Here is a 27387-nt window from a genome sequence, read left to right on the forward strand (position 1 = left end):
ACTGATTTCCAACTACACGCTCACAGAGTTTACCTACAACGGACAAAATCGAAATTGGCCTAAAATTATTTGGCTCAGAACGGTCACCACCTTTGAAAAGTGGAGTAATGACGGCAGATTTCCACGCTGTCGGCACCGTGCCGGACACAAGCGAGTCGTTCACAATATACAGCAAATGTGGCGCGATCACAGGGAAGGTCAATCGGATCAACTGCACAGTGACACCATCCTCGCCACACGCCCTCGACGAACCCAGCTGGCTCAGCGCAGCCGACAGCTCGGGCAGAGTCGCCGGTTTGACACGGAATGAGCCGGCGCACACCCTCGGAGGTCGGGGCGGTACCGTCTCACCCGCGTCAGCGGCCGCGTTCAGCGCCGCGGCTGTGTCTGGTCCGACGCACGCAAAATAGCGATTTAGTCGGTCCGCCCACGTGACATCAGCTGACCTGTCGGAGTCCGGCTGGGGCTCCCGCTTTGTGGCAGACACGATGTACTTGCGAATGTCTTTCCAGTGTGTGGTTTTTGAGTTCTTGAATGTATCTCTGAAGTGAGCTGTTCTGGCGGTGGCTAACCGGCCCTTGACAGCATTCCGCAGGCCACGATACGCGTGCCAGGTGCTGGGAGATGGATTTCTGTCCTTCTCAGCACGGGCGCTGTCTCTGTCACTCATCAGCTGCCTCAGGTCCTCGTCACCATGGCTCACCCAGGGACAGGGCGAATTACGGACCTTGATTTGAGTGAATGGCATATGCTGGTTAATGACACTGTCCCACACTGTCAGCCACGCGTCGTATTTTTCGGATGGTGTCATAGCTTCGTAGATTGACGACCAGTCGGCCGTCAAAAGGTCAAGGCAGAGATGATCCTTGTTGAGATGTCTCGTAGACCTCACGGTGATGCTCCTCGGCGCGCGTCGGATGCGTGTTCCCGTCACTCGGGTGATGATCAGGTCGTGATCACTGATGTGACTCGTGACGACCCTGGTCGAGTCACACTGTTCCGGGTGGCTTGTGATTAGGTGGTCAAGGAGCGACGGTGGCGCGTTCGGAGCACTTCGCGTCGGCGTCGTTATTAGCTGGCTCAGCGAGAGGTCGTGAAGCAGGTCCAGGTATTGCTGAACACCAGGTTTGCTGGGATGGAGCACGTCCCAATTCAGATCACCCAGCACGTAAACCGGGTGTGCCCTGCATAATTGCAATATTGCAATATGTATCAATATTGCAATAATGTAGCTAAACTTATTAACCGTATTGACGATAAACAATAGTGATGGTCTCTCTCGGGTAGCGAAAAGATGTCAACAAATGTAACTTTGGTGATTGATTTCAGGCTACCGGGACTGAATTGAGAAAAATGGACTAGACAGTGGTGTTGGGGTGGGGTTAGCCTTGTGAAAACCGTTTTGTGTCCCAAAGGTGGCAGTCTACCGTTAAGTAGACCTACTGTAAATATATGTTTTTGTTACGTGCTGATTCCTTTAAAACTGATGGCGTTAGAGGAACTTTGAAGTCTTGCTGTTTTTGAAGTGAAAATGGCGTAAAACATGACGTCACCAAAACGTCATTTTCGCAAAAAAAAACATCCGACAAGTTTCGCTCAAACTTTCAGGGAAGATACTAAATTGATGTTGTAAAAGGAATTCAAAATTTGACGTCGCTGGCTTCACGCGTTTTGACGTTATTGCCGAAAAATGGGAGATGGGGCCGATTCTGCCCCCACCCCCAGTGCAGCGGGGCGCGGGTGAAGCCGGGTATGGCTGGGCTCTGACAGCGGTCCGTCTCTGTGCCCAGTCGCTGCGGCGCCAGCAGCAGAGCACTCCGCCTCCGACCAGCCTGTTCACCGAGCTGGGCACCACAGCCACGGCGCGCCCGTGCGACCTCATCTCGGACCACGCGCTCCCCGACCACAACAGCTTCCAGGCGCTGTCGGCCGACTGCGAGCCCAGCGCTGACCCGCTGTGGGCCGACTGCGAGCCCAGCGCTGACCCGCTGTGGGCCGACTGCGAGCCCAGCGCTGACCCGCTGGCGGTGGCCGAGCACAGACGGCTGCAGCAGGAGCGCAAACAGCGCACCCGAGGTTAGTCTCCCACTGGCTGTCGGGGTCTGAGTGACATATGAAAACAGGCGGCTATATTTTCCTAGCGGGGGAGCTGTTAGTGTATTCCAGCAGCGCCTCCCCCACTGGAGGGGGGGGGGGGCGCCCACCTGAACCGTGACTTCAGTCGGCCCATCCTAGATCAATGGCGCCCCTCTGAAACCACTGGTGCCCCTCTGAAAATAACAGTCGGAACATCCGAGATCAATGGCGCCCCTCCAGAGCGTCCGACGCCCTACGGAAGGCAGCAGTGACCCCATTCCAAGCATTGCACCCCTCTAGAGCACCCGGTGCCCTTTTGAAGATTACACTCGCCCTATCCGAGGTCGTTGGCGCCCTCCAGTAGTCACTGACGCCCATCTGAATGGAGACTTCAGTCGCCCGCCCCATTCAAGATCGATAGCGCTCCCCCAGCCCTGAAACCACTGACGCTAGTTAATTATTTTTACTTTTGTGAAGGACGTTTATCTGCAATACCCTTTGGCTCAGACCCGCACGAGATTAATTGAACCGGTATCGTGTTCCATTTTTAGAGACGAGTGAAATGAACCAGAATTTGACATTAAAAGGGCATTTTGAGAATTTGACCTAAGGTAAAGGTCATCACCTAACCGGGAAAGGTCATATTGCATATTAGTCGATCCGCATTGTCGAGAAGGAAAATAATTATATAAGGTGTTTCATTGCTCTGCCATATCTCTATCAAAAGTCATTGTCTTAAAACTACTGGAGACCTTTCATAATCGTATGTCGACTAAAAGTTACCATGATTTGAAAATGGATGTACTTAAGATTTAACGACCGACAACCCGTCGGGGCGAATTTCGCACTGGGGTACTCAAAATTTGAAGAATTTAAGACGTTTCCATGAGTTTTGAAGGTATGGATAAGTTCTAAAAATCCTGTTCACCTTATCTGGGCCATTAACTCCATACGGTCCAGGAAAGCTGGCACACTACCTTTAAATGGCCTGTTTTCGGCGAGCGATATCTCGGTCAACCTTTGAAGGAATCAATGGTTCTTAGTCTCAAATGATAGATCGATGAATTTTCTTTCGACAATTCCTCTACCATTTTTCACGAAACCCAGCCGATCTTCTACGGCGTACAGGGTAAAAATTTATCTGCACGCCAGCACCCGCGATGCGCCTCTCCGATCGTCGGCGCGCGGTCCTCGGTAGCGCAGTCGGTAGCGTATCGGGCTACGGATCCGAGGGTCGTGAGTTCGAATCCTGGAAGCGCCGCGTGATTTTGGCTAGAATTGAATGATGTAGATTCTTGAATGTTTGCATAATCAATTATTAATAGTTAATTGAATGTATCTGCCCACTAATCGGCCCCTAAAACCTGTTATTTAAGAAATGAATGTCACGTGCGCGTCACGACTGCCAACCATAAGCGCTACCATATTCTAGTTTGAACTAACTTTTTGCTAGTCCCGACCACATATAGTAAGTTTTCTAGTAGTTATACTAGAAATTCCTACCAAAGTTCGTCCTACCCTTCACTCAATATACCGTGGTTAAAAACAAACATTGAGCAAAGTACACCGACTATTGAGGTCTAAATGGTTTGAGCATATCGCAAGCGATTAACCAAACTGAGCAACATTTAAGTGCATTGTCTTGATGCTCTGGGACCAAAAGATTTAGTTATCTGCATACTGAGCCACAAAACAACCCGCACACACTTAAACTATAACAGCCATCGCGATACTGCACCTCAAGCTGGCACTCCAGAGGGTGCAGGAGAGACGCAGACCCTTGGTCCGACGCATGGGGTCAGCGACGTGCTGCAGCGCCGCGACGAGCTGGGCGAGCACGCCAACCGAGAGCAGGAGCTTCGGCTCAACGACCCCCATCGACACCTTCAGTATTTCCGACTGAGCTAGGGAGCCTTCAACCTCCTCCTAGCACGGATCGAGGACCAGACCACCCGGTCCCGCTCAACCACCACCTTCCTCCAGCCGGTGAGCGCACCACTGCGGCTGGCGATGACACTCCACTATCTGGTGTCGGGGGGGGGGGGGGTGAATTTTCCGTTCTGGCGCCGAGCTACCGGCTCGCGAAGTCGACCACGCGCGTGTACGACATCTGTCGCGCGATCGTGAACGTCCACGGTTCAGTGTTCCTGCCGGAGCCGACGGCGGAGACGTTGCGCGCCAGTGAGCGGAAGTTCCGGGAGCGATGGCTTTTTTTGAACCGCTTTTTCAGTTTGAGTTCTACCCACTGACCGAAAGCCAGGTCGGCATCGTTCAACGGTTTAGCCACCTGTTGTACACTTTGAAGTGCTGCGAGGGTTTCGACATGGGCACGGCTGCTCCTTGTCGTACTGGTGATGCCGGCACCGACCGCTCCGGAGACGGGGCTGGCCCGAGCGCTGGCCTTGGAGCTGGTGCTGCTTGCCGGGGCGCCGGCCCCGGGGACAGAGCTGGTGCGCCGGCCGTTTGCGGTTCAGGTGGTGCCTCATCGTCCAGAAGACTCGTGTTTCATGAAACTGGCTTGTTGTGTACCGCTTGAATGAGATCCACATCTCCGACCCGACTGAAAACATAGGGAATTTGTTAAAGGAAGACTGCCACCTTCAAAAAGTTTTCTCAGATCGGCCTATGATTTATTCCCTGGACAAAACAAAATTTTAGAATTCACCTGACAAAGTATCATCACGTGAATCGCGAAAAAAATTGTCGATTTTCATACAATTATCAATCGGTTAATGTCTAGCGACAATGTTTACACATCACTAGACTTCAAGGTCATAAGATTATTACATTTTATTTGAAAAAGTAAGGTATTTTATGATTTACTAATATATGATTTCATGAGAAATTGGCCATGTTTAATTTATTTTGCATTTAAGTTCGTAAAACATTAAGAAAATCATGGCTCATTTGGAATGGGTCTGGCCCATGTTAAACCCCATTTCCCACACTTTTTTGGAAAAAATGAACTACTGAATATATAAGTTTAACTTTTATTTTGACACTCCAAAATTCTTCTCTGATCTCGAAACAATCAAAGTTTTGACATATATTTACCAAAAGATAAGAAAATTCATGTTTCAAAGTTATCGATAAACAGTAGAGATGTCGGTTTTCTTGGACTAAAAAAAATGGCATCAAACTGAACTTTGGTCTCCGATTTCTCGCAAACGGGTTCGAATTTCGGAAAACAGACTTCAGTCTGGGACATAGGTGGCTCAGCTCTAGTGAAAACCGTTTTGTGGAAAAAAGGTGGCAGTCTACCTTTAATTTTGAACGCCACCTGTTGTGTTGCTGGGCCCACGACCCGCGTCATCGTTTTAACCGAAGTCATCCATCGTCTTGGGTCCAGCCCACCTCGAGTGAGGCCACTGCAATGGCGTGTTTATAGGTATATTGGTAATGACACTTGGTACACCCTCCAAACCGGCTGAGCCGACAGTAGATGTCGCCTCTGCTGGGAGACGCGCGCGCCATCTAAAGGCGGGTTGGTGGAACAGCCACCAAAGGTCCGCTCATCATGCTGAAATGTGTACACAAAGGTGGATCTGCACTGGTTGGAGTGGACACATCTACCTGGTTCATTGAACTGGCAGAGAAGAAAACTCACTATTGTGACAGATCTCCTAGGAATAACTGTTACACACAAAACAGTATTGAATGGCGAATACTACAGAAAGAACAGGTGCCTATTTTTATATTTGTTCAGTGCCATTACATTTTATCAACATAAAACGAGCTCCCGCACAGAGCAGACAAAAATACAAAAAACACATCCAGCATGCTGATCTCACAAACATCTTTCAATGCAAATATTGCATGCAAGTGTTTGTGAGCATCCCAAAAAGCCTTAACAATACTCCAGACTTTTCTTTCACAACCAACATCTGGCAGAAACACAGAAAAAGGAAAAAAATGCTCGGAAAAATGCAATTTATATCATATTTTGACAGCTCAGATTTTGTATTATGGTATTGGTACCTTAACCCGCGCCGTGCTGGTGGCCTGAACTTTCCGCCGAGTGCTGGGGGGGGGGGGCGTTTTCACGCCCCCCCGTCTAACTCGGCTCCTGGGCCACGTAGCGACACGCGGTAAGCGGCAATCGAAAGAGCGTCAAAAATAAGGACGAAAACACTTCGGTCATTTTTTGGGTCAGGTCAAAGGTCAGGTCACCAGAGGTCACCAAAGGTAAAATGTTGACTATTTCAACATTTTGGAAACTGCCAATGGCTATCTCGGGAACCGATAGAGCTACAGCGCCGCGGAAAAGCGCATTCGATAGCCCTTTTACAGACCTTTCTGAGTAATGTTCTCAGATTTGACCTCAGGTCAACGGTTTAGCCTCCAGAGGGCAAAAACTCCAAAAATAGCCGTTTTTACGAAAAACGTTTTTTCGTCAATAACTTTTGACTCATAAGCGCCATGACATTACTTTTGCCAGCATCGTGTTCCTCTCGTCGAGACGCGTCGAATGAACTATTTGTTGACCTTGAAAGGTCATTTTGAAAATTTGACCTCAGGTCAAGGTCATGACCTGACCGAAAAGGGTCATGTTGCATATCAGTCGATCCGTATCGTCGAGCTGAACACATCTGACGTGTTTTCACCGCTCTAGCACGTCTCTATCAAAAGTTATAGCCAAAAAACTGCTGGCGACCGTTCATGACCTGAGATGACCTCAGGGGCACACAGAGGGGTCACAGGTGCATTTTTCCTATTCAGTGTGTCATGTTTACCTATGAACCGATGTTTGAGAGCGTTTTGAACGATATTCGTCCAAAAGAGGCGCATTTCAATTTTCTCCCATTGACTTATAATGGAGAGGTCGCAAAATTGACCTGACCTTAGGTCACAGATATCAAAAATCCGAGATATACATTTTATACATACTGTTACTCATATCAATCGCTGAAAGTTTCAAAGTGATCGTTCAGTCGGTGTAGCTATAGCGAGCCTTTGAACTTTTTCTGAGGTAAGGTCACTTGACGTGACCTGGTGACCTGACCTTGAACGGCCTAGGTCTGAAATTTTCACAACATGTGCGGAAATGATGTAGGAACACGTGTACCAAAAACGGCGGCGCTGCGCGCCGCCGTTTTTGAGATATTCGCGAAAAACCTGAGGGGGGGGGGCGTAAAAACGCCCCCCCCCAGCACGGCGCGGGTTAAGAAAAAGTTGTGCTCAACGCTTTCACCTGCTACCTACCTACATGTCTAAGATACATATCTATCTGTACATATCTAAGATCAGTGACACATTGGTGCGACAGTGGCCTGTTGGGAGGTGATGTGAATGAAATGATAAATAAAAACCAATGAGAAAGATTGCATCGTAAGAACATTATATAAGAACATTATACCTTCAATGACTCTGACTTGCAAGGTTTGAATTTTGATAGAATTTAGGAATAGCTCTTTGAAACTTCAACTTAGAACTTGCGTCCAACATTTCAAGTTAACTGGCAAAAGCAGAAAATATTTGTTTATATGGATAATAAATGGCCGTTTTCCAAGAATACCTACTGTGGCGTTGAGTAGTAGACAAATTTATGCCCACTGGCACTGACTGTATAGTGTATAATCATGGCAAATTGAGAAAATGGGGAAATGGAAATGAAAAGTGGAGTAGAGATGGTTGAAACCAATGTTTAAACAACATTTCAATTTAAATCACACAGGCAATTGACAAAATACACAACACGGATAAGGATATTATTTCGAATACTTTATTATTTTATTTCGAATATTTCGAAATAAAATAATTTTATTTTATTTCGAATATTTCGAATTTCATTTCAATCGCAAACAACTCCACACCACATGAGCCCCTTGCATCGAAAATGATTGGAATGTAAACAAGAACTGTCAAGGTTGTCTAAAAACAACATGGCGGCTGCTGATTTTCGGTCGCTAAATGATTGCTACGCGCGATACAGTTCAACCGGTTGAACTTTTTTTTCGGTCGTCGCGTGAACATCGTTTGGGCCGAATGCCTCCATAATATTGGCCGAATGCACAGTCGTTGTGTCCGTCATTCGGCCGATATAAACACTTGTGTATGTATGTATATTGTATTAGCGAAGCATTCCAATGATGGATTAGTGTCAGCTTCTAGTCAATGACAATAGTAAAAACATATAAAACACAAGCACACACACGTATACACATTGTACTAAAATACCAAAACGCTAGTCACTTGTCGAGTTTAAAAGTCGTAAAAACTCTGCTCTAGTTCGAGAGCCGGTGGTGGCAGGCGGCAGGCGATTCCAGGACGAGGCCGCTCGGTACGACAAGGCCCGGCGCGACATAGACAGCCGGTAAGCGGGCAGCTCCAGTACACCGGCACACGTTGCCCGCGTTGAGCGCTGCGATACAGCGGCTCGCCGAGTGAATAGGGAGCGGATCGCCTCCGGAGCGCAAGGGTCACTCAGCGCCCTGAACACAGTGGAGCAGTCACGGTGGACGACAAGATCAGCAATGTCATGCCAGCCGAGGGCTCTCAACACCGGTGAAATATGTTCAGAAACCCGCGCTCCGGAGACGACCCTAGCACCAAAATTCAGGATCTTCTGCACCTTATGTAAATGACAGCGAGCGGCCCCGCCCCAGACGGAGAGGCAGTAAAGGATGTGGGGGAAAACATGGCACTGGATAAGGAGCTTACGGGTCTCGGGGGTAAGATGATGACGAATTTTATACAAACATAGAAGGATGGAATTGCACTTTTTGACCACTGCTGACTGCTGACCTGTTCGGATCCCGGGCGGCGTTTAGAAGTCAGGTGAAGGCATTCGTATCGAGTCTGTAACCTTATTTATACATGTGTTAGTTAGACATAGGTAGGTGTGTGAAAATGTGGCGTATATTTATGCTTGTGACTCCGTCTGTAAATGGGGTGCACCTGTGGACGGTATATTTCAATACACAATACACAATACACAATTGACAACATTTGAAATGTGCTTTTCCCAGGATAGGGTTGAGTCGACCGTCACTCCCAGCATCTTCACAAAAGGGGATGGTTGTAGTGTGTGACCGGATATGGTAAGGGAAAAGGATGAGGCTTTCTTGAGGTTCTGGCCAGTACCCACAAGAAGCAAGGTGGTCTTACTAGGATTCATTTTCAAGGAATTGGATGTGTAATAGGACTGGACAGCGAGCAAGGTGTCTTCCTGTTGTTTTTTAAGGACAGGTAAGTCAGTGGGAAGAGCGGAATCGAGGAGTTGGGTATCGTCTGCATAGGAAATGAGCCGTCCATGAGGAAGGTAGGAAGGTAGGTCATTTGTGAAGATGCTGAAGAGGATTGGGCCGACCAGGGAGCCCTGCGGAACGCCATGGGACATAGGAAGGGATAGGGAGCCGCCTCTCACCACCTGCCGCCGGCCGCCGAGGTAACTCGCGAACCACCCGGGGTCAACACCGTACCAGCTCAACTTGGACAATAAAATACCATGGTCAACACTATCAAAGGCGCGACTGAGGTCCACCGACGTGATGGCAACAATGTGACCCTTGTCGACGCGGCGTGTCACCCACTCAACAGCGTCGGTGAGAGCATCCTCCGTTGAGTGATATCGGCGGTACGCATACTGAGATGGTGATAAAATAGAGGAAGTATCAAGATAAGAAGCGAGCTGATTGCAAACCACCTTTTCACATACTTTCGATAACACTGGTAAAATTGATATAGGTCTAAAATTAACAGCGCTGTCACGGGAACCAGACTTATGAAGCGGCACGACAGAAGCAAGCTTCCAAGATGAGGGAAACGTACGTAAAGAAAATGAGGCATTGACTAGATGGAGAATGTGGGGTCCAATCACAGGAAAACACTGGCGAATAGCAAACAGTGGTACACCGTCATGTCCCACCGCACGGGAGGACGACAACTGCCGCAGGGCCACAGACAACTCCGGGAGTGTCGCCGGCCGCAGACACATGCTGGCCGTGGTGACACAGGGCGGCCTCGGCGGGAGTGGCGGGGGGTTGCCGGCTGCCAGTTCAGCGGCAATACGCGGACCGACTGTCGCGAAGTGCCGGTTGAACTCATCCGCCCGGGCCGGCGATAGGCCCTCGCGGGAGAAACCACCCCCGCCCCTCCCCGGACGTAAGGCGAACTCGCGCACGTTTCGCCAGAAACCACGGCGGTCCGACAGCATACCGTCACACAGAAAAGCACGCTTACATTCCGCCAGGCACGATTTCACTCGGTTTCTGAGTCGCCGGTAGCTGTTTCTGTCGCTGTCAGCGCCGGAGTGCCGCCACACTCGGTAGGCCTCGTCTCTCTCCTGTAGCAGGCGCTGCAGCTCCGGGCTGTCGTCGAGCCACGGACAGCGCGGACGGCGAGGGGTCACTTTTCTCAGCGGGCAGTGGCTGTCTATCACGCCCCACCAAAGACGCATAAACTCACCGACCTTATTGTCCAGGTCAGCGGCACTGTATACCGCGCTCCAGTCCGCCCGCAGAAAATCAAGGCACACGGCGTCCCAGTTCACCTTACGCCAGGAGCGCGCGGTAAACGGGGCGGGCCGGCGGCTCCCCCGACGGAACGGCACACGCACAGTCACAGTGAGGTGGTCGGCCACGGCGTCAGCCGGCGGCAAGACGTCAGCGTCCAGATCGGGCACGTTAGTGATGACGTGGTCTATGAGACTCTCGGACGGCTCCAGGTGAGTAGGGACTCGCACCAGCACTTGCGCGAGAAAATCGCCGCTGTAACGGCCGAATGAACCGGCCGAATGGATAGTGTGCGGTGGCCTTAACAGTATGTCTCTCGCCCGTATAGGGGGGGGGGGGTCGAACGGACCCCTTCGGTTTTTCGCAAATAACTTGCGTAAAAATCGGCCGATCGCGACGAAACGTTCAGTGCCCTTGCGTTTATCAATTTTACACCAACCATAAAAATTTTATGACCCTGACCCAAATGACCTTTGACCTGTGACCTACTATCCGAGACCATGTTTGACCAGAATCGCGATTCGGCGTATGTCGGCTCGCACTAGCCGCGTGTTTGCAGTCTTTTCGTGGTTTCAAGCGTTCAAACATGTGATATGATGTTGCCCCAATGCATAAGGGTGGGTGTCAAAGTCACCTGAAGGTCAGGTCAGGTCACTGACCTTTGATGACATCGGTTCTTTTTTCGAGTTTTACATGTTTCTAGGCTAGTTTTGGGAGCTGAATTCGAATATAGCAACCGTACAAACATTTACCAAGTAGTTATAGTGCCTTCGTAACATGTTGCGAAGCTGTCAGAGGCGGTTGACACCTACCACGAATACCCGGCAGGACGCCTACTTGTTGACCTGACCTGACCGGGCCCGACCTGACCTAAATGTCAATCAAAAAAATCAAAACTAACATGATATTCGCGATCAGCACCCCGAAAACCCAATTGCAGCCACGCTTTACGACGTTCTAACAGGTCCCGATTTCCCCGACTTTTGGGTCATCGACCTGACCTGACCTGGAAGGTCAACCAAATGACATAGACCTTTAAACTGGGTATCATCGGCTTTCTCTGGTCACGAGCAACACGCTCGTTTTTTCCGCAAAGTTCTAGCTCTATCAGGGGCGAACGACAAGGGGAGTCCAACGGATCCCCCCCCCCCCCTTATGCGTTCGCGGCTGGAAAAACACCAGTACGGTCAAAGGTTAAACTGTTTATCTCGGACTTTTGATATCTGTGACCTAAGGTCAGGTCAATTTTGCGACCTCTCCATTTTAAGTCAACGGGAGAAAATTGAAATGCGCCTCTTTTGAACGAATGTCGTTCGAAATCCTCTCAAACTTCAGTTCACAAATAAACATAACACACTGAATCGGAAAAAATGCACATGTGACCCTTCTGTGTGCCCTTGAGGTCATCTCAGTTCATGGACGGTCACCAGCAGTTTTTTTTTTGCTATAACTTTTGGTAGAAACGTGCTAGAGCGGTGAAAACACGTCAGATTTGTTCAGGTCGACGATACGGATCGACTGATGCAGCATGACCCTTTCCGGTCATGTCATGACCTTGACCTGAGGTCAAATTTTCAAAATGACCTTTCAAGGTCAACGAATAGTTCATTCGACGCGTCTCGACGAAAGGAACACGATGCTGGCAAAGTAAATGTTGCCACTGTCTTGTGTTGAAAGTTATTGCTGAAAAACGTTTTTCATCAAACTGCTATTTTTGGAGTTTTTGTCCTCTTGAGGCTAAACCGTTGATCTGAGGTCAAATATGAGAGCAATATTCAGAAAGGTCTGTGAAAAGGCTATCGAATGCGCTTTTCCGCAGCGCTATTGTGTACCGAGTTAGCCGTTGGCAGTTTCGAAAATTGTTGTAATGGACTAAATTTGACATTGATGTCCTCTGGTGACCTGACCTTTGATCTGACCTAAGAATTGAATGAAGTGTTTCCGTCATCATTTTTGACGCTCTTTCGATTGTCGCTTACTGCGTGTCGCTACGTGGCCCAGGAGCCGAGTTAAAGGGGGGGGGGGTGAAAACGCCCCTCCCCAGTACGACACGGAAAACACAGGCCACCAGCACGGCGAGGGTTAAAGTGACCATCCTACCTTAACATTAGTTTTAAGTTGAGATAGGCAAATTGGTGGCCATGGCCTGAAAATACCGGTTTGGGCACTCACAACATCGAAAAATGCTTTAATTCGGAAATATGGAATTTCAAACTTGCAGTTTTCGGATTCTAAGGGGCTAATGCATTGGTATGCCCCCCCCCCCCCTTAGAATTTGTGACGTCAGCGGAGATCTAACAATTTTTAAATCTTTTACTAAAACGTTTGGTAGCACGCGGTGGTATATGCTGCTTTGCGCGCAACAAATGCCGCACTTTCAAATAAAGTCGCTAGGAACAGCGGAGATCCCAAAAAGTAAACAAAAGTAAAAGTCTTATATCTTGAAAACCGGTGAATATTTTTCGATGAAATTTGGTAGATATTCGTTTTCGCTCTTTGTGAACCGAGCGACATCACTTTCATGCCAATTCATTGACTTTTTGAAGGTGGGAGGGTTCCTTTAACCCTCGCCCGCACATGGGGGGGGGTTGCCACCACCACCCCCCAGGTAGTCTTTCTGCTCTGCACTCTTAACATTTTTAGAGCTAGAAACCTGATTTTTCGTATAGCTGCTCATCTATCCTTTCTTGATGTCCACTGAAAATTTCAAGTTTCTGTGGTTTTTATTTTGGATATGACCTTCTTTTTCAGGTCATGTCATGACCCAAATGACCAATTCTCAACATCTTGCGTTGGCTATGGGCCTTGTGAGCTTTTGACACCTTGATTTCGGCCTTTTTTGCCAGTCTTACCTCCCACCTATCATGGAACATGTTGTTTGACGATGTACAGATGTCAAGGTCAGGGTCAAGGTCAACGTAGGTCATCTAAAATAATTGCGTTTTAGACAAGCAGAATTTACTTTTTGTGAGTTTTTTTTTACTGCATTTTTGGTAAAAGCTTCTCAGATCATGATTTCATGTAATATGGACACATAAACAATCGGTGCTTACATCAGTATATGTAGGTACACACAGACACACGCAGACATACAAACACATATCACTGACCTTGACCTAACTTGACCTGAAATGACCTCAGCAGCAAAAACCTGGTCGGGTAGTGTGACAAAGAGGTTCTAGCTGGCTTGGCACCAGAAAACGGCATCGCCATCGGTATATGATAAGCAGTGCACTTGATATCCAACGGTGACCCAAAACAGCAACATTTTTTAGTTTGACCTGACCTGGAAGGTCAATGACTGACCTGAGAAGGTAAAACTGGGTATCATTGGATTTGTCTCTTCCCAAAGAATCTTTTTGGTCTTTACCGCGAAGCTCTATCTCCAACAGGAATGAAATGGCGTGGGGGGTGGCAACCCCCCCCCCATGTGCGTTCTAGGATTGGAAAACGGCATGTGCGGGCGAGGGTTAACTAATAGGTAATGGAGAGGGCGCAAAATTGATCTGGCCCTCAATGTAGCCATATGGTTGGGGGATTATGCAAGGCGATCATGTTCGGTGAGATCAGCAGGTTTCTATGGCGCTTATTCAAAGTCGATTATGCACACTCACATCAGCAAAGGTCCGAGATCCCAACTCATTGTCATACCAGCAGCGACTACAGTCAGAGGCGACCGAACGATGACATACGTTCTGGATTTTTTTTTCTCCACCAATCACCTTCCTTCACAATTCGATGTTTAGTGCGCGCAGCCCCTACTTGTGGACATGCATGACTGCATGAGTGCCAGATGGGTGAGGCGTGAGACTGTCCCATATAGAGGCACGAAGGTAAAGGATGTCTTCGGGCGACGTGGTATAGAGGACGACCTTTGCTGATGTGAGTGTGCATAATCGACTTTGAATAAGCGCCATAGAAACCTGCTGATCTCACCGAACATGATCGTCTTGCATAATCCTCAAACCAAATGGCTACATTGAGGGCCAGGTCAATTTTGCGCCCTCTCCATTACCTATTAGTTAACCCGCGCCCGGCTGGGGGTCCTGGATTTCCACGCCCTGCTGGGGGGGGGGGTGTCTGAGCACCCCCCTTCTAACTCGGCTCCTGGGCCACTTAGCGATACGCGGAAGGCGGCGTTCGAAAGAACGCCAAAAATAATGACGAAATCACTTCGGTCAATTTTTTGTTCAGGTCAAAGGTCAGGTCATCAGAGGTCATTGAAGGCAAAATTTTGCCGATTTCCAGGTCGAATGTCGACAATTTCCAAGAAGCCAACGCATAACTCGGGAACCAATAGAGCTACAGCGCCGCGGAAAAGCGCATTCCATAGCCCTATTAACACCCTTTCTGGGCAATTCTCTCAGATTTGACCTAACGTCAACGGTTTTGCCTGCAGGGGGCAAAAACTGCAAAAATAGCCGATTTTTTCGGAAACAGTTTTTCTGCAATAACTTTTGACCCAAGCCTTGTACGAGCTTACTTTTACCGGCATCGTGTTCCTCTCGTCAAGACGCATCGAATGAACTATTATTTGACCTTGAAAGTCAACTTGAAAATTTGACCTCAGGTCAAGGTCATGGCCTGACCGGAAAGGGTCATGTTGCATATCAGTCGATCCGTATCGTCGAGCTGAACACATCTAAGGCGTTTCATTGCTCTAGCATGCCTCTATGAAAAGTTATTTGCGAAAAACTGTTAGATACCATTCGTGACCTAAGATGACCTCAGGGGCGTAAACAGGGGTCACAGACACCATTTTCATGTTCAGTGTGTCTAAACCACTTGTATTCAGTGTTTGGTAGTGTTTATAATGTCATTTGTCCAAAAGAGGCGCATTTCAATTTTCTCCCATTGACTTTATAATGGAGAGGTCGCAAAATTGACCTGACCTTAGGTCACCCCTGAAAATTCGAGGTACACAAAATGTTTACCACGCGCTCAATGTTAAATGGGAACAGTAGGTACAGGGCAGACGCATCAATTTTTTACACTGAATCTTTCATCCGTGAATGCTTTAGCATTATTTAAAGCTAAAAACAGTGCGAATGGCAGAGTGAAACAGACAACCTCTCTCACATATAGACATAACATGTAATCGGTGGTGCGCCAGATGCGCCGTTATTGTCAACTGCAGAAGGTGACATGTGACGTAACAGCATCAAGAGCGTCTTTTTCAAGAACTTAAAAAAACATATTTTCTGTCTGTGGTCCTCCATTTCTCTCAGCATGTTGATTTTATGAGGAAATTGTATGCACCATAAATTCTGCGACAATAGTTTGATCATTTCTACACATTCTTAACCCACGAGCCGCTGGGGGGGGGGCATAAAGTTGCCCCCCCTTTACGTTTTGTGAAATATCTCCGAAAACTGATGAGCTACGAACGTGAAACTTGGCATAGCTTCTAATGAATACCTAGGCAATGTTTGAGGAAAGTTTGGTGGTTGTAGCACCTAAGATGACGTCACAGTGACGTCATAAAGTTTTGTCGTTTTCCGATATGGACCGTTTCTGATGACGCTGAGCATGAAACTCGACTGTAAATGAACTAGACAGCACCTGCTGTCATCCTAAAACATCTTACTACACTTCCATCTAGTTTCTGACCAATAATCGGCCCTTTATATTCGGTCCCATATATGTGATGTATCGTGAGGAATATGAGAGTCGCAAATCTATAATTTCACTTATGACGTCACTGTGACGTCATCTCAAATGGGATCGACACCAAATTTAGACACAACCTCGGCTAGGTATTCAGGAAGATGTGTGCAAAGTTTCGCTTCTCTATCTCTTCGCGTTGCGACGATATCGTCGCAGAAGTAAAGGGGGGGGGGGCAACTTTATGCCCCCCCCCCCCCCAGCGGCCGGCGGGTGGCGCGGAGGCCCAGCGGCCGCCGGGTTAAAAAGTCGAGTTCCCAACCCCATTCAAAGCCTTTCAAAATAGTGTGCAACATTTTCGGGAGATCCCTGGCTTACAAAATTACAGTCAGGTCATACCTATGATAACTTTTAACAGTGCACAATAGGATGCTCCAATATCACTGAATAACAATTAGATGAATATTGCATAAAGTCAATGCTACAATACCTACATAGAAGCATGGATGAAGTAGAAATGAAGTGAAGTAGGTAGTAGGTAATCCATGATAGAAGTAACACAGGCATTGAGTAGCTCCTGTCACTATCTGTGTCAAACATCACTTTAGCCTGCACGATGGGAATCACCACTGGGGTTGGTATCAGAGTGCCTGGCCTGCTTATCCCTCTTCGAATCAAGGGCACCCTTATAGTAGCACAAGACGTGATGTCTATCTACCTTTACAATGAGCTGGCCCTGTGTCCAGACTTGAAACACACAAAACAGAGGCCAGTTTGTCTGACCTTATTCAGTCGGTCACTTTATCTCCAGACTCCTGAATCCTCCGCATTCCGCCGGCTCGTGGTCAGTGGCGGAGCAGAATCCGCATCCCCTCGGAGTTGGAGCAGACGTATGCTGCCGCATCTCCTGTCCGTTCCTGGCTGGAGGGGCAGACTGGAGAGCAGCTCCTGAAGGCGTCCGTCTGAGTTCCCTTCCTGGCATACTGACTGACCACCAATTCGGATTTCGAGCAGGCAGGTCCACCATGGATCAACTGCTCCTGGTGTACAATGAGGTGTCTCAATATGTGGATAATGGAAGTGTTGTTGATCTTGTGATGTTTGACTTCGCCAAAGCTTTTGATGTTGTTTCCCAACCGCATCCTCCTGACAAAACTTCGTCTTCTCGGTATCCAAGTCAGTCTGGTCCGATGGATCGAGGACTTCCTAGTTGGCCGACAAATGGCCGTACAGGTGAAAAGCAGGCTGAGCAGTCATCCCGTCACGAGTGGTGTCCCACAGGGCTCTGTTCTGGGACCTATTCTCTTCTTGATATTTGTTAATCACGTAGCTAGTAACCTGACATGCAATGATACAAGGTTTTTGCAGATGACCTGAAGATGTATATGAAGATTCGTCATGACCCGCACGCCAGTGATGTCCTCGATTCGCAGACGTGCCAGAGAGACATTGATATGCTGCAGAACGCGGCCGAGTCATGGTGTCTTTCTTTGAATGTTAACCCGGCAGTTGCTGGGGGGGGGGGGGGCGTTAAACGCCCCCAGCCGATAACTCGAGAACCAATAGGCACAACGAAACGCACGAGGCGGCAAACGAAAGAACGCGACAAGACGCTTCAGATGAGTACTTTAAAGTTGAATTTTGAGGTCACAGGTCGGGTCAAGGTCAGGTCAAATACCTGAAATCGGGCTTTCAGTAGCATGGACTTCAGGACTTCGCAATGGGCGCCTCTCGTCATAAACTCTGTCAAAACGGTGCACAATCCATCATATAAGGCCTGCAAGAGTGTCAGCTCCATGTACGGGTCAGTCAAGCATAGGTCAGGGTCAAGGTCAGGTCAACAGGGTAGGCACATATCCCCGAAAATCAAAACTGATATTCGCAGCCTGTGACACATGTTTTATAGGTAATTTGGGGCGTAGAACACGATGGTGACATTCATTTTATCATATGTGTACGTGTTTGGCTCAAAAAGTACAATTTAAGAAATGCATGTATCATGGTCGTGAAGTAGTCACGAGAAATTGCCAAGATTCAGTTCAAGATTTTGGAAAATGCGGAACGATAATTAATAATCGAAGATAGCCATTTGATTGTTCATGGTATTGGCAGTCTAATGGCGTTTACGGCATGCTTGTACGTCTTTTCTGTGATTTTATATGATTTTTTGAACATATGCCGTTTTTGGTCGAGAACTCAGAAATCATGACGTCACTAAAACCTCGATATCTCAAAAATTTTCCGACTGATTTTTTTAAAACTTTGTCACAATAAACTTCAATCAATTCCCTACAGGTACCTAAAATTTGGCGCGCCTGCGGCGCGCCGTTTTTATGCTATGGCCCGGCGAAAAAAGTGGGGGCGTTTAACGCCCCCCCCCCCCAGCAACTCGCGGGTTAAGAAGTGCGTTGTGCTCCGTTTTCACAGGAAACTCCACGCCGTTCTCCCTCCATGTTACCACATCTGCAATGCCGCGATCCAGGTTGTCCATTCCCACACCGACCTTGGTATCATAATTGATTCGGACTTGAAGTTTCATAACCATATCGCAGCAACGGTATCAAAAGCTGCGGGGCTGGCTGAGAATCTGCTTAAATCTACTGTTTGCAGGTCCCCGAACTTCATGATGACACTCTTTGGCACGCACATAAGGCCTCGGATCGAGTATTGTTCTCGCGTATGGCACACCGGATACGTGGGTGACTTAACCCGCGCCCGGCTGGGGGTCCTGGATTTCCACGCCCTGCTGGGGGGGGGGGTGTTTGAACACCCCCCCCTTGTAACTCGGCTCCTGGGCCACGTAGCGATACGCGGAAGGCGGCGTTCGAGAGAGCGTCAAAAATAATGACGAAAACACTTCGGTCAATTTTTTGGTCAGGTCAAAGGTCAGGTCACCAGAGGTCATTGAAGGCAAAATTTCGCCGATTTCCAGGTCGAATGTCGAAAATTTCCAAAAAGCCAACGCATAACTCGGGAACCAATAGAGCTACAGCGCCGCAGAAAAGCGCATTCGATAGCCCTATTAACGCCCTTTCTGAGTAGTTCTCTCAGATTTGACCTACCGTCAACGGTTTTGCCTGCAGGGGGCAAAAACTGCAAAAATAGCCGATTTTTTCGGAGACAGTTTTTCTGCAATAACTTTTGACCCAAGCCTTGTACGAGCTTACTTTTACCAGCATCGTGTTCCTCTCGTCAAGACGCATCGAATGAACTATAACTTGACCTTGAAAGGTCAACTTGAAAATTTGACCTCAGGTCAAGGTCATGACCTGACCGGAAAGGGTCATGTTGCATATCAGTCGATCCGTATCGTCTAGCTGAACACATCTAAGGCGTTTTCATCGCTCTAGCATGCCTCTATCAAAAGTTATTTGCGAAAAACTGTTAGATACCATTCGTGACCTAAGATGACCTCAGGGCATAAACAAGGGTCACGGACACCATTTTCATGTTCCGTGTGTCTAAACCACTTGTAATTCGGTGTTTGGAAGTGTTTATAATGTCTTTCGTCCAAAAGAGGCGCATTTCAATTTTCTCCCATTGACTTATAATGGGAGGTTGCAAAATTGACCTGACCTTAGGTCATCGATATCAGAATTCTGAGATATACATTTTGTACATGCTATTGCTCCTAGCAATCGCTGAAAGTTTCAAAGCGATCGGTCACTCGGTGTAGCTATGACAGACATTGAAACTTTTTATGAGGTGAGGTCACTTCAAGTGAGCTGGTGACCTGACCTTGAATGACCTTGGTCTGAAATTTTCACAACATGTGTAGAATTGATGTATGATAAGTTGTACTAAAAACGGCGGCGCTCCGCGCCGCCGTTTTTGAGATATTCGCGAAAAACCACAAGGGGGGGGTGTTCAAACACCCCCCCCCCAGCAGGGCGCGGGTTAAGGCTTCTCGAGTCAGTCCACAGGCGTTGGACGAAGCGCGTCCATGGTCTCGGTAGTCTAGACTACAACTCTCGACCCAAGGCCCTGAACCAGTTCTCGATCAAGGGCAGGCTCCTCCGAGCAGATATGATACAGTGCTGGAAACTATTTCATGGCAAATGTTCAGTCAAACCATCCGATATTTTCGTGCTCTCGCCATCCTCTGGGACCCGAGACTATCTCACGTCCGACCCCAAACCGATGTGCGAGCCAGATCGTTTAGTGTCGATCGCGTTTTTTTTTTTTTGCTCCGCCGGCACACCGGATACGTCAATTGCGCATGCGCGCCTGGATAGGGCGGCCGCGTGTTTGAGACGCTCCGGTTTTTAAGTGCTTTTTCGCCTCCACACGCGACACTGGACAGTGAAAGTGTGCTGAAACTCGGACTGGACAGTGCTGAATCGAGTGTGCGACATAATGACCCACGATTTTGACTTACCTGGCCGCAGTGACTGTTTCCGTTGTCGCGTTGCCTTCCTCTCGATGTCGGCGGTAGCTGCATGGAGGGGATCACGCTCGGCGGTGCGGCATTCTACCGTTTTCCGGAGAGGCGCCGAGACTCGTACAACCAATCAGCGAGCCGGAGAGCCCTCCACCGCATCGGGTGTCGGTGGAATGGCCCGCCGCTGCTGGGGAGCGCCGGAGTGCATATTTACGTCTGGACAACGAGTTGCGGGGAAAAGTGCTGATTTTGTTGCAGTTTTAGGAGCCGGTGATTAGGCTGGATTTTTGGGTTACTTTTTCGTTCCGATTCATGTATTTCATAGTGTTTGGCTTTTGAATATTTTAGTTCTTTCAGATAAATATTACTTGCCTTACAACGTTTGTAAAAACGTTTCATTTTTTTATAAGCCGACGTTCAGAGTCCTAAAAATACATCAGCACTACAATCATTGTAAACAAACAAATGGAGCACCACTTGGCTCTGTTCCAAGGCCATTTTTAGTTTATCTGGTGGTTTTCTTACTCTTGTACGTCGTTTTGTTGGATGTTTTGAATCCCTTAAGATTGACTTATATCATATATAAGAAGCATGTTGACTGAAAACAATCTGAAGTATCCAGGAGGCTGACAGAGGTCCTGACTCCTGAGGCGCACCTCCTGAGCAATATCAATATTGATATCAAGTCAAAGTTGAACAGGTTATGAAATTTTGGTTGATAAACGAAAGTTGATCGGGCTCATATATCAGCAAGAAAAAGTTAAATTAAAAGAGCTTATTGGCCAAAAACAAGCTATAATATTGCAGACCTTGGAGCAATACTGAAGAGCACGCTGAGCAGGATCATGCCAGAAAATGTTGACTGATGAGCGCATATTCATGTATTGGTATGAATATTGAATGATAACTTACAACAGCAAGATAAATTAGTGCTAACTATCAAGTTAGAAATCTAGAATGAATGGACTTGGGCAGTTTTACTATGCAGTATGCTTAGATGCTATGCAGATTGTATAATGTGCATCAGGTACTCTGGCTGGCAAATGAAACATGCGATCATTCCATTGCTACTGGAGGAGAAAGCTTGGATCACTAAATCCACTTTATGTTGATTTTGATGTTAATCATCACTGTATTTCTTGAAAAAGGATTGTAGTAAAATTGTCAATGTGACAATCCATGCAACGATGTGATCATATAATGTGTTCATACTTCATAGTCATTCGTGATAGTGATTATTGGTCCAATATACAATGGCAAAGCTCTCAGCCTCAGCGTTTCTTCCTGTGGATGGCAAGTACTGACTCAGAGCTTAGAAGTATTAGTTTTCATCACAGGGTTGGGATAAAAAGTACTGATGGTAATCTTCCACCAAGGAACTCTACTTTGACATGGTATGAGATGTAGGCACAAGTAGGTAGGTGCTTAGTTCCTATAGTCAGTAGTTGTGTATGTTTAGTCAGGTTAGCTTAGATTAGATTGTTAGTTTTTTTTTAATTTGCCAAGTGTCCATAAAAATGTGACCTGAGCAATGAGCATACCTGACTAACCTGACAGCTGACCTAACCTCAATCATCACGTACATATTTGCAGCCTACCCAAGACCTGCATAGCAGTAGCACCCAGTTATAGATAGGTACTCAGTACTCACCCTAACTCAATCTTACCTGCTAACCTTCAACTTGCCAAAAGTTAGCTCACATTGCCAAGCTGCATCCAGGGAAACAGTCAACTGAGGAATTGGCTCATTGGGTGGCTAGTGTGAGTCTGTGCATTTAAAGTGTTTCTTCTCTGAAGCTGCTCAGCACTGCTGTATGTCATGTTAGATGCTCAGAAAATGTGGAAATGATTACTAAGCTACTTAAGTGCTTTGTTAATGCTCGAGACATGAACAAGTACAGATCCTGCAGGGTACAGCTATGAGTTAGGTGCTAGGTGAGTATGTTATGTGAATGTGCTGTTCCCTGTTTGACGATAGTAAGTATACAAACAAGCACAGTGTCAGTTATATTCAATCTCCACATAAACATACAACAAAAATGGCCATATAGCCTAACTCCAAAGTCCGAACACACCACAGATAACTTAAGCCTTTGCAGGCACAAAAATGTTTTGATTAACAGGACAGGTATACAATATATCCTCTGCCCTTGGGGATCTTGCTGCTAAGTTGAGGTACGATGACTGAACTTCAGGATTGATCAACCTTTTCTTAGCCACTGCTTATATACAAGAAAGACCAAATGCTTGTTTGTTTTGATTTACAGGACATGTATACAATATATTATATCCTCTGTCCTTGGGGATCTTGCTGCTAAGTTGAGGTACGATGACTGAACTTCAGGATTGATCAACCTTTTCTTAGCCACTGCTTATGTACGAGAAAGACCAAATGCTTGTTTGTAAACTGCGTTGAAAATTTAATGATCCACCTTCAATACTGACATGAAGGCACAAATGAAATAGTGAACAATATTGATATTGATATACACTGACGCTTTTCGCTTCATATTTTGTAACAAACGCGCTAAAACTGCAATATGACAGCACTATATGCTTCTTGACAAAATAAGAAAGTAGTAAAAAATTAGCCCTGATGGCATTCATTCTTGGTGGAAACGTAATTACAAAATGTTTTGTAGTAATTATTAAATTCCGGCCGAAAACAGTGCACGGTTTAAAAAAGAATCATTCCAATGACGGTCCATTCTTGCGGTCCTGAAATCGCCACTATTTCCGGCCTCTCCAACGCAACTCGTTGTCCAGACGTAAATATGCCGCCGGAGTACCGACCCGGCTGCGGCCGGCCTGGCTGGACGGAGGCGGCGCCAGGCCCTGGGCCGAGGGGGCTGCCGGGCCGCGGCCGGAGCGGCGCGCAGCTACTGCTCTGCGCCGTGCCCGTCATACCCACCGAGGCTGCAGGGCTGGTCGCCGCGCCCAGGAGAGGCGACATCGGTCTGAGCGGAGACTGGAGTCGTGCCGCGGTGCGGCGAATAGTGCTGCGCTGGCTCCGCCCATTCCGGCGGCCGTCGCCGTGCACCGAACCCTCGTCTACCCGCGTCGTCTGCCGCTGGCTGGGCGCGCCTCTGCGACGGCTGATAAGCCGGCTATCAGTCAGGCGAGAGCGTTACCGGCCAGGGTGCCGGCACAGCGGCTACGGATCGGACATTTAAATGTCCGCTCTCCAGGGCTGGGAAAAATGCTGAATCTGCTACATACCAGATATTACGAGAAACTCTTTATTAGCTACATTGCCACAAATGTTCCTCACATCATTTCTGCTAGAGAAAATGATTTTACAAGTAATCAGAATTCTGGACAGAGCTTTCCTCTTTCATTTTCTATCTATTCTAAATTGAGCTTTGAATGTTTTTATTTAGTTGGTTGCACAAACAAAAACAGATAGTGTCTTGCTTATGCCCCCTGTGAATGTTCTTTTTCTTATTTTTTACTCTTTGTAGGTACTCACTACGCAGGTTTAGAAAAAACATACAAATATCAAAATAAGGTGCTGTAGGGCTTTCTCAGGGCAAGTTCCAGCACCACCTGAGAGCACCAGAGAGCTCCAGTGAGCCCTAGAATTTTCCTTTCAGCATTCCAGCAACTTCAGGATTCAGATGGTATCAGCCTACTCAGGCAGAAAGTATTTGAAAGAAATCAGGTTGATTTGGCTGCTCAGTGCTCAGTCTGGTCAACAATTTACAATCATTGTGCATGCCGAACCCGCTGTACAAAAGTTGCCAGTTGCCACCAATCAAGGTTTAGAGTTAATACAATAATTGAACATGTAAAGAAGTAAATGAAAAAATTATTTTCTAGGCGTTACTTGATCAATATTTCAATCAGATCTCACCTTCTGCGCAAATTCGATCATAGGTATCTACCTATATGTTCACACATCTTGCTTTGCGTGCTGGGCGGCTACCTTGCTCTCAGCTCTATAACTGTGTACTACACGCCGCTTTAGGGACAGTTGTCATTGCAACACTTGAAATTAGGCCTGGAATATCCCACTTTCCTAAAATAGAGGCAAAATAAAAGCTAAAATAGCTGAAATAATTCAAAAACACCCAGAAACACTCATCAAAAGCAACTGAACTATCCACGCGAAACAACTAGAATTGTCTCTAAAGCGCCAGAAACAATGCATCAATAAAATACACAAACAGCAATGACGTAATTTGCATATTTTTGACAAGATTTCTTAATAAAACTTACAAAAAATGTTCATTAGTTCTTTAAAAGTCTAATTTGGTTCAAATCAGTATGATTTAAACAATAAAATACATTAAAAACTGAATAAAATTGCGTATGACGTCATCAAAAAGGATTAAAGACGTTGCAGGACACTGTATCATAGAAGATGGCTTTTTAGAGATGCCATGGGCAGAATGAGTTGATTCTTTTCGTATTTTTATTGATCTTTGAACAATGCCTTTTTAAAAACAATTTGTTTTGTTTCGTAAATATGTCATTTGAATATTTCACAAATAATGAAACTCCTTTTTGCAATATTCATAAGAAAGATAGCGCATAAAAAGGCGTAGCAGATACATTTTGTTACACGACTCAGAGTATGAAGAATTAGTGATGCTACAATGGAAACTGCTACAAAGAGCCGCCAGATTCGTCATAAAATTGAGCACAAAGCTGACGTTTTGAACTTGTGTTAGTCTTACAGATGTTTTGTTCTTATTCGCCGACGAGATCACTGGCTGGTGGTACCTCTATTTTAAAAATGTGCGAATTTTGATGTTTTTATTGTATTTTTCTTTATGATGTACGGAAGAGAGAAATGTTGATTTTGCTACAATTGATGGAACAATAAACCGATATCTGCTACCTACTGGGGTATGAAAGTATGAGAGATTTCCCAGCCCTGCCGCTCTCTCATGCCGTCTATCGATGATGTGATAGAGACGCTAGACAGAGACAATCTGGACATACTGTGCGCCACCGAAACATGGCTCAGCCCCGACATAGACAGCAGCTTTATCATTATACCGGGCTACAAAATCATCCGCCGTGACCGACCGGCTCGGGACGGACGCCGGAAGAGAGGCGGTGGCGTCTGCCTCATCTATAGGCAGCACCTGCGTGTCGAGACTCTGGCGGTGCCCTCGTCCGACTCTCTGATCGAGGTGCTGTGGGTGAGGCTGGTCGCCCGAGTCCATCTGATTGTAGGAGTCATCTACCGGCCGCCGTGTGGCGCCATCTCTCCCTTCCTGGAGGATCTGCACAATCAGCTCGTCCACGTGACCGGGTTGGGTAAACCCATATGTGTGGTCGGCGATACAAACTTCGACACCTCGCAGCCCGATAAACCGGACGTGACGCGCTACCTACAGGCTCTCCACGATCTCAGCCTGAAGCAGATAGTGACCGGCCCGACCCGCCCCGAGTCCGGCTCGCAGCTGGATCACGTGATAGTGAGGTGCTCCGATGACACGTCAGCGGCGCGGGTGGTTCCGTGTGCGTGGAGTGATCACGATCTGGTGGTTGCCGAGTTGCCGGTGGAGCGTACCCGACAGCGTCCAGTGACTGTCAGTGTTCGCTCAACAAGGTCACTGGTGCCGGACTCGCTGTGTTTAGATCTGCTGCTCACGGACTGGTCCGCAGTGTACGGAACGGATGACGTAGAGGCGAAATGGGATGCCTGGCTCGCTGCATGGTCGCCCAACATCGACCGGCACATGCCTGTGAAGCAAGTCAAACTCCGTCACCCGCCGTGCCCTTGGCTCACGGACAATCCTCAGCTCCGAGCCCTGATGCGCGACAGAGACCTCGCCAGAGCGGACTGCGATGCCGACCCGAGCCCAGAGACCCGTGACATCTATCGTGCCAAGCGGAGTGCAGTCAGAGCTGCCCAGTGCCGTGCGAGAACGTCTTTTTTTCTTTCGTCATACAAATTCTCACGTAAAACCACCTGGAAAGACATCAGACGATTTCTAGTGTCCCCGAAGTGTGCCATGAGCGGACCGCCCGATAGCCGCCCGGAGTGGGCCGACAGACTCAAATCAGTATTTCGGCACGGTGGGATCCCGTGTTGCAGCTGAACTGGCTGCTAAGAGTGTGAACGCCGAGCCGATACCTCCATGCCCGCCTCGTGTCGTTAGCGGTGCTTTCCGCGTTCACCCAGTCACTTTACCTGAGCTGTCTAACTGTCTAAAATCTATGTCATCTTCTAAGGCGTCTGGGGACGACGGCATCACTGTGGGAATGATGCGTATGACGTTTTCTGAGATTGGGCCGCACCTTTTGAATGTTATAAACGCGTCTATTACGTCCGGAGTAATACCTGTCTGCTGGAAAAGCGCTACTGTCTTGCCTGTCTTTAAATCAGGTTGCACAGATGACCCTTCTAATTACCGGCCAATTTCGATTTTACCGACAGCGGCGAAACTCGCGGAGCGTGCTGTCTGTACGCAGCTGCTCGATTACCTGATAGCCCATGACATCCTCTGTGATCAGCAGCACGGTTTTAGGCCGGGCCGGTCCACGGAGTCGGCGGTGCTGGACGCTGTCAGTTACCTGACCAACGGTATTGACCAGGGGATGATCGGCTGTCTCACGACGGCTGACACCTCTAAAGCTTTTGACAGCGTCCAGCATCGTCGGCTCCTGGACAAACTAGGGTGGTACGGCATTGACTTATTTATTTGAGAACTGGCTCAGCGATCGGTGCCAGAGGGTCCGAGGGGGATCTGGGGCCGCCGTTCCCGTGGATCACGGCGTGATCCAGGGCTCAATTTTAGGGCCAATCTTATTTTTGATATTTACAAACGATCTGACCTCATACCTGCCCGACAATAAGGTGGTGTTATATGCGGACGACGCACAGTTCATTCACCGAAGTGCACCAAAGGACATGAC

General features: G+C 47.6%; 1 protein-coding gene across 1 annotated transcript in view; it reads left to right on the forward strand.

The window, feature by feature from the left end:
- Positions 1-27387, forward strand: part of LOC122374836 — a 97591-nt gene that overhangs the window by 13223 nt on the left and 56981 nt on the right. Inside the window, exon 2 of the mRNA XM_043353843.1 lies at positions 1791-2076. Coding sequence (XP_043209778.1) covers positions 1791-2076 — 286 coding nt within the window. The remainder of the gene's footprint in view (positions 1-1790; positions 2077-27387) is intronic.

This window comes from Amphibalanus amphitrite, unplaced genomic scaffold (genome assembly GCF_019059575.1).
Source record: "Amphibalanus amphitrite isolate SeventyFive unplaced genomic scaffold, NRLGWU_Aamphi_draft 001723F_arrow, whole genome shotgun sequence".
In the NCBI taxonomy this organism is placed as follows: domain Eukaryota; kingdom Metazoa; phylum Arthropoda; class Thecostraca; order Balanomorpha; family Balanidae; genus Amphibalanus; species Amphibalanus amphitrite.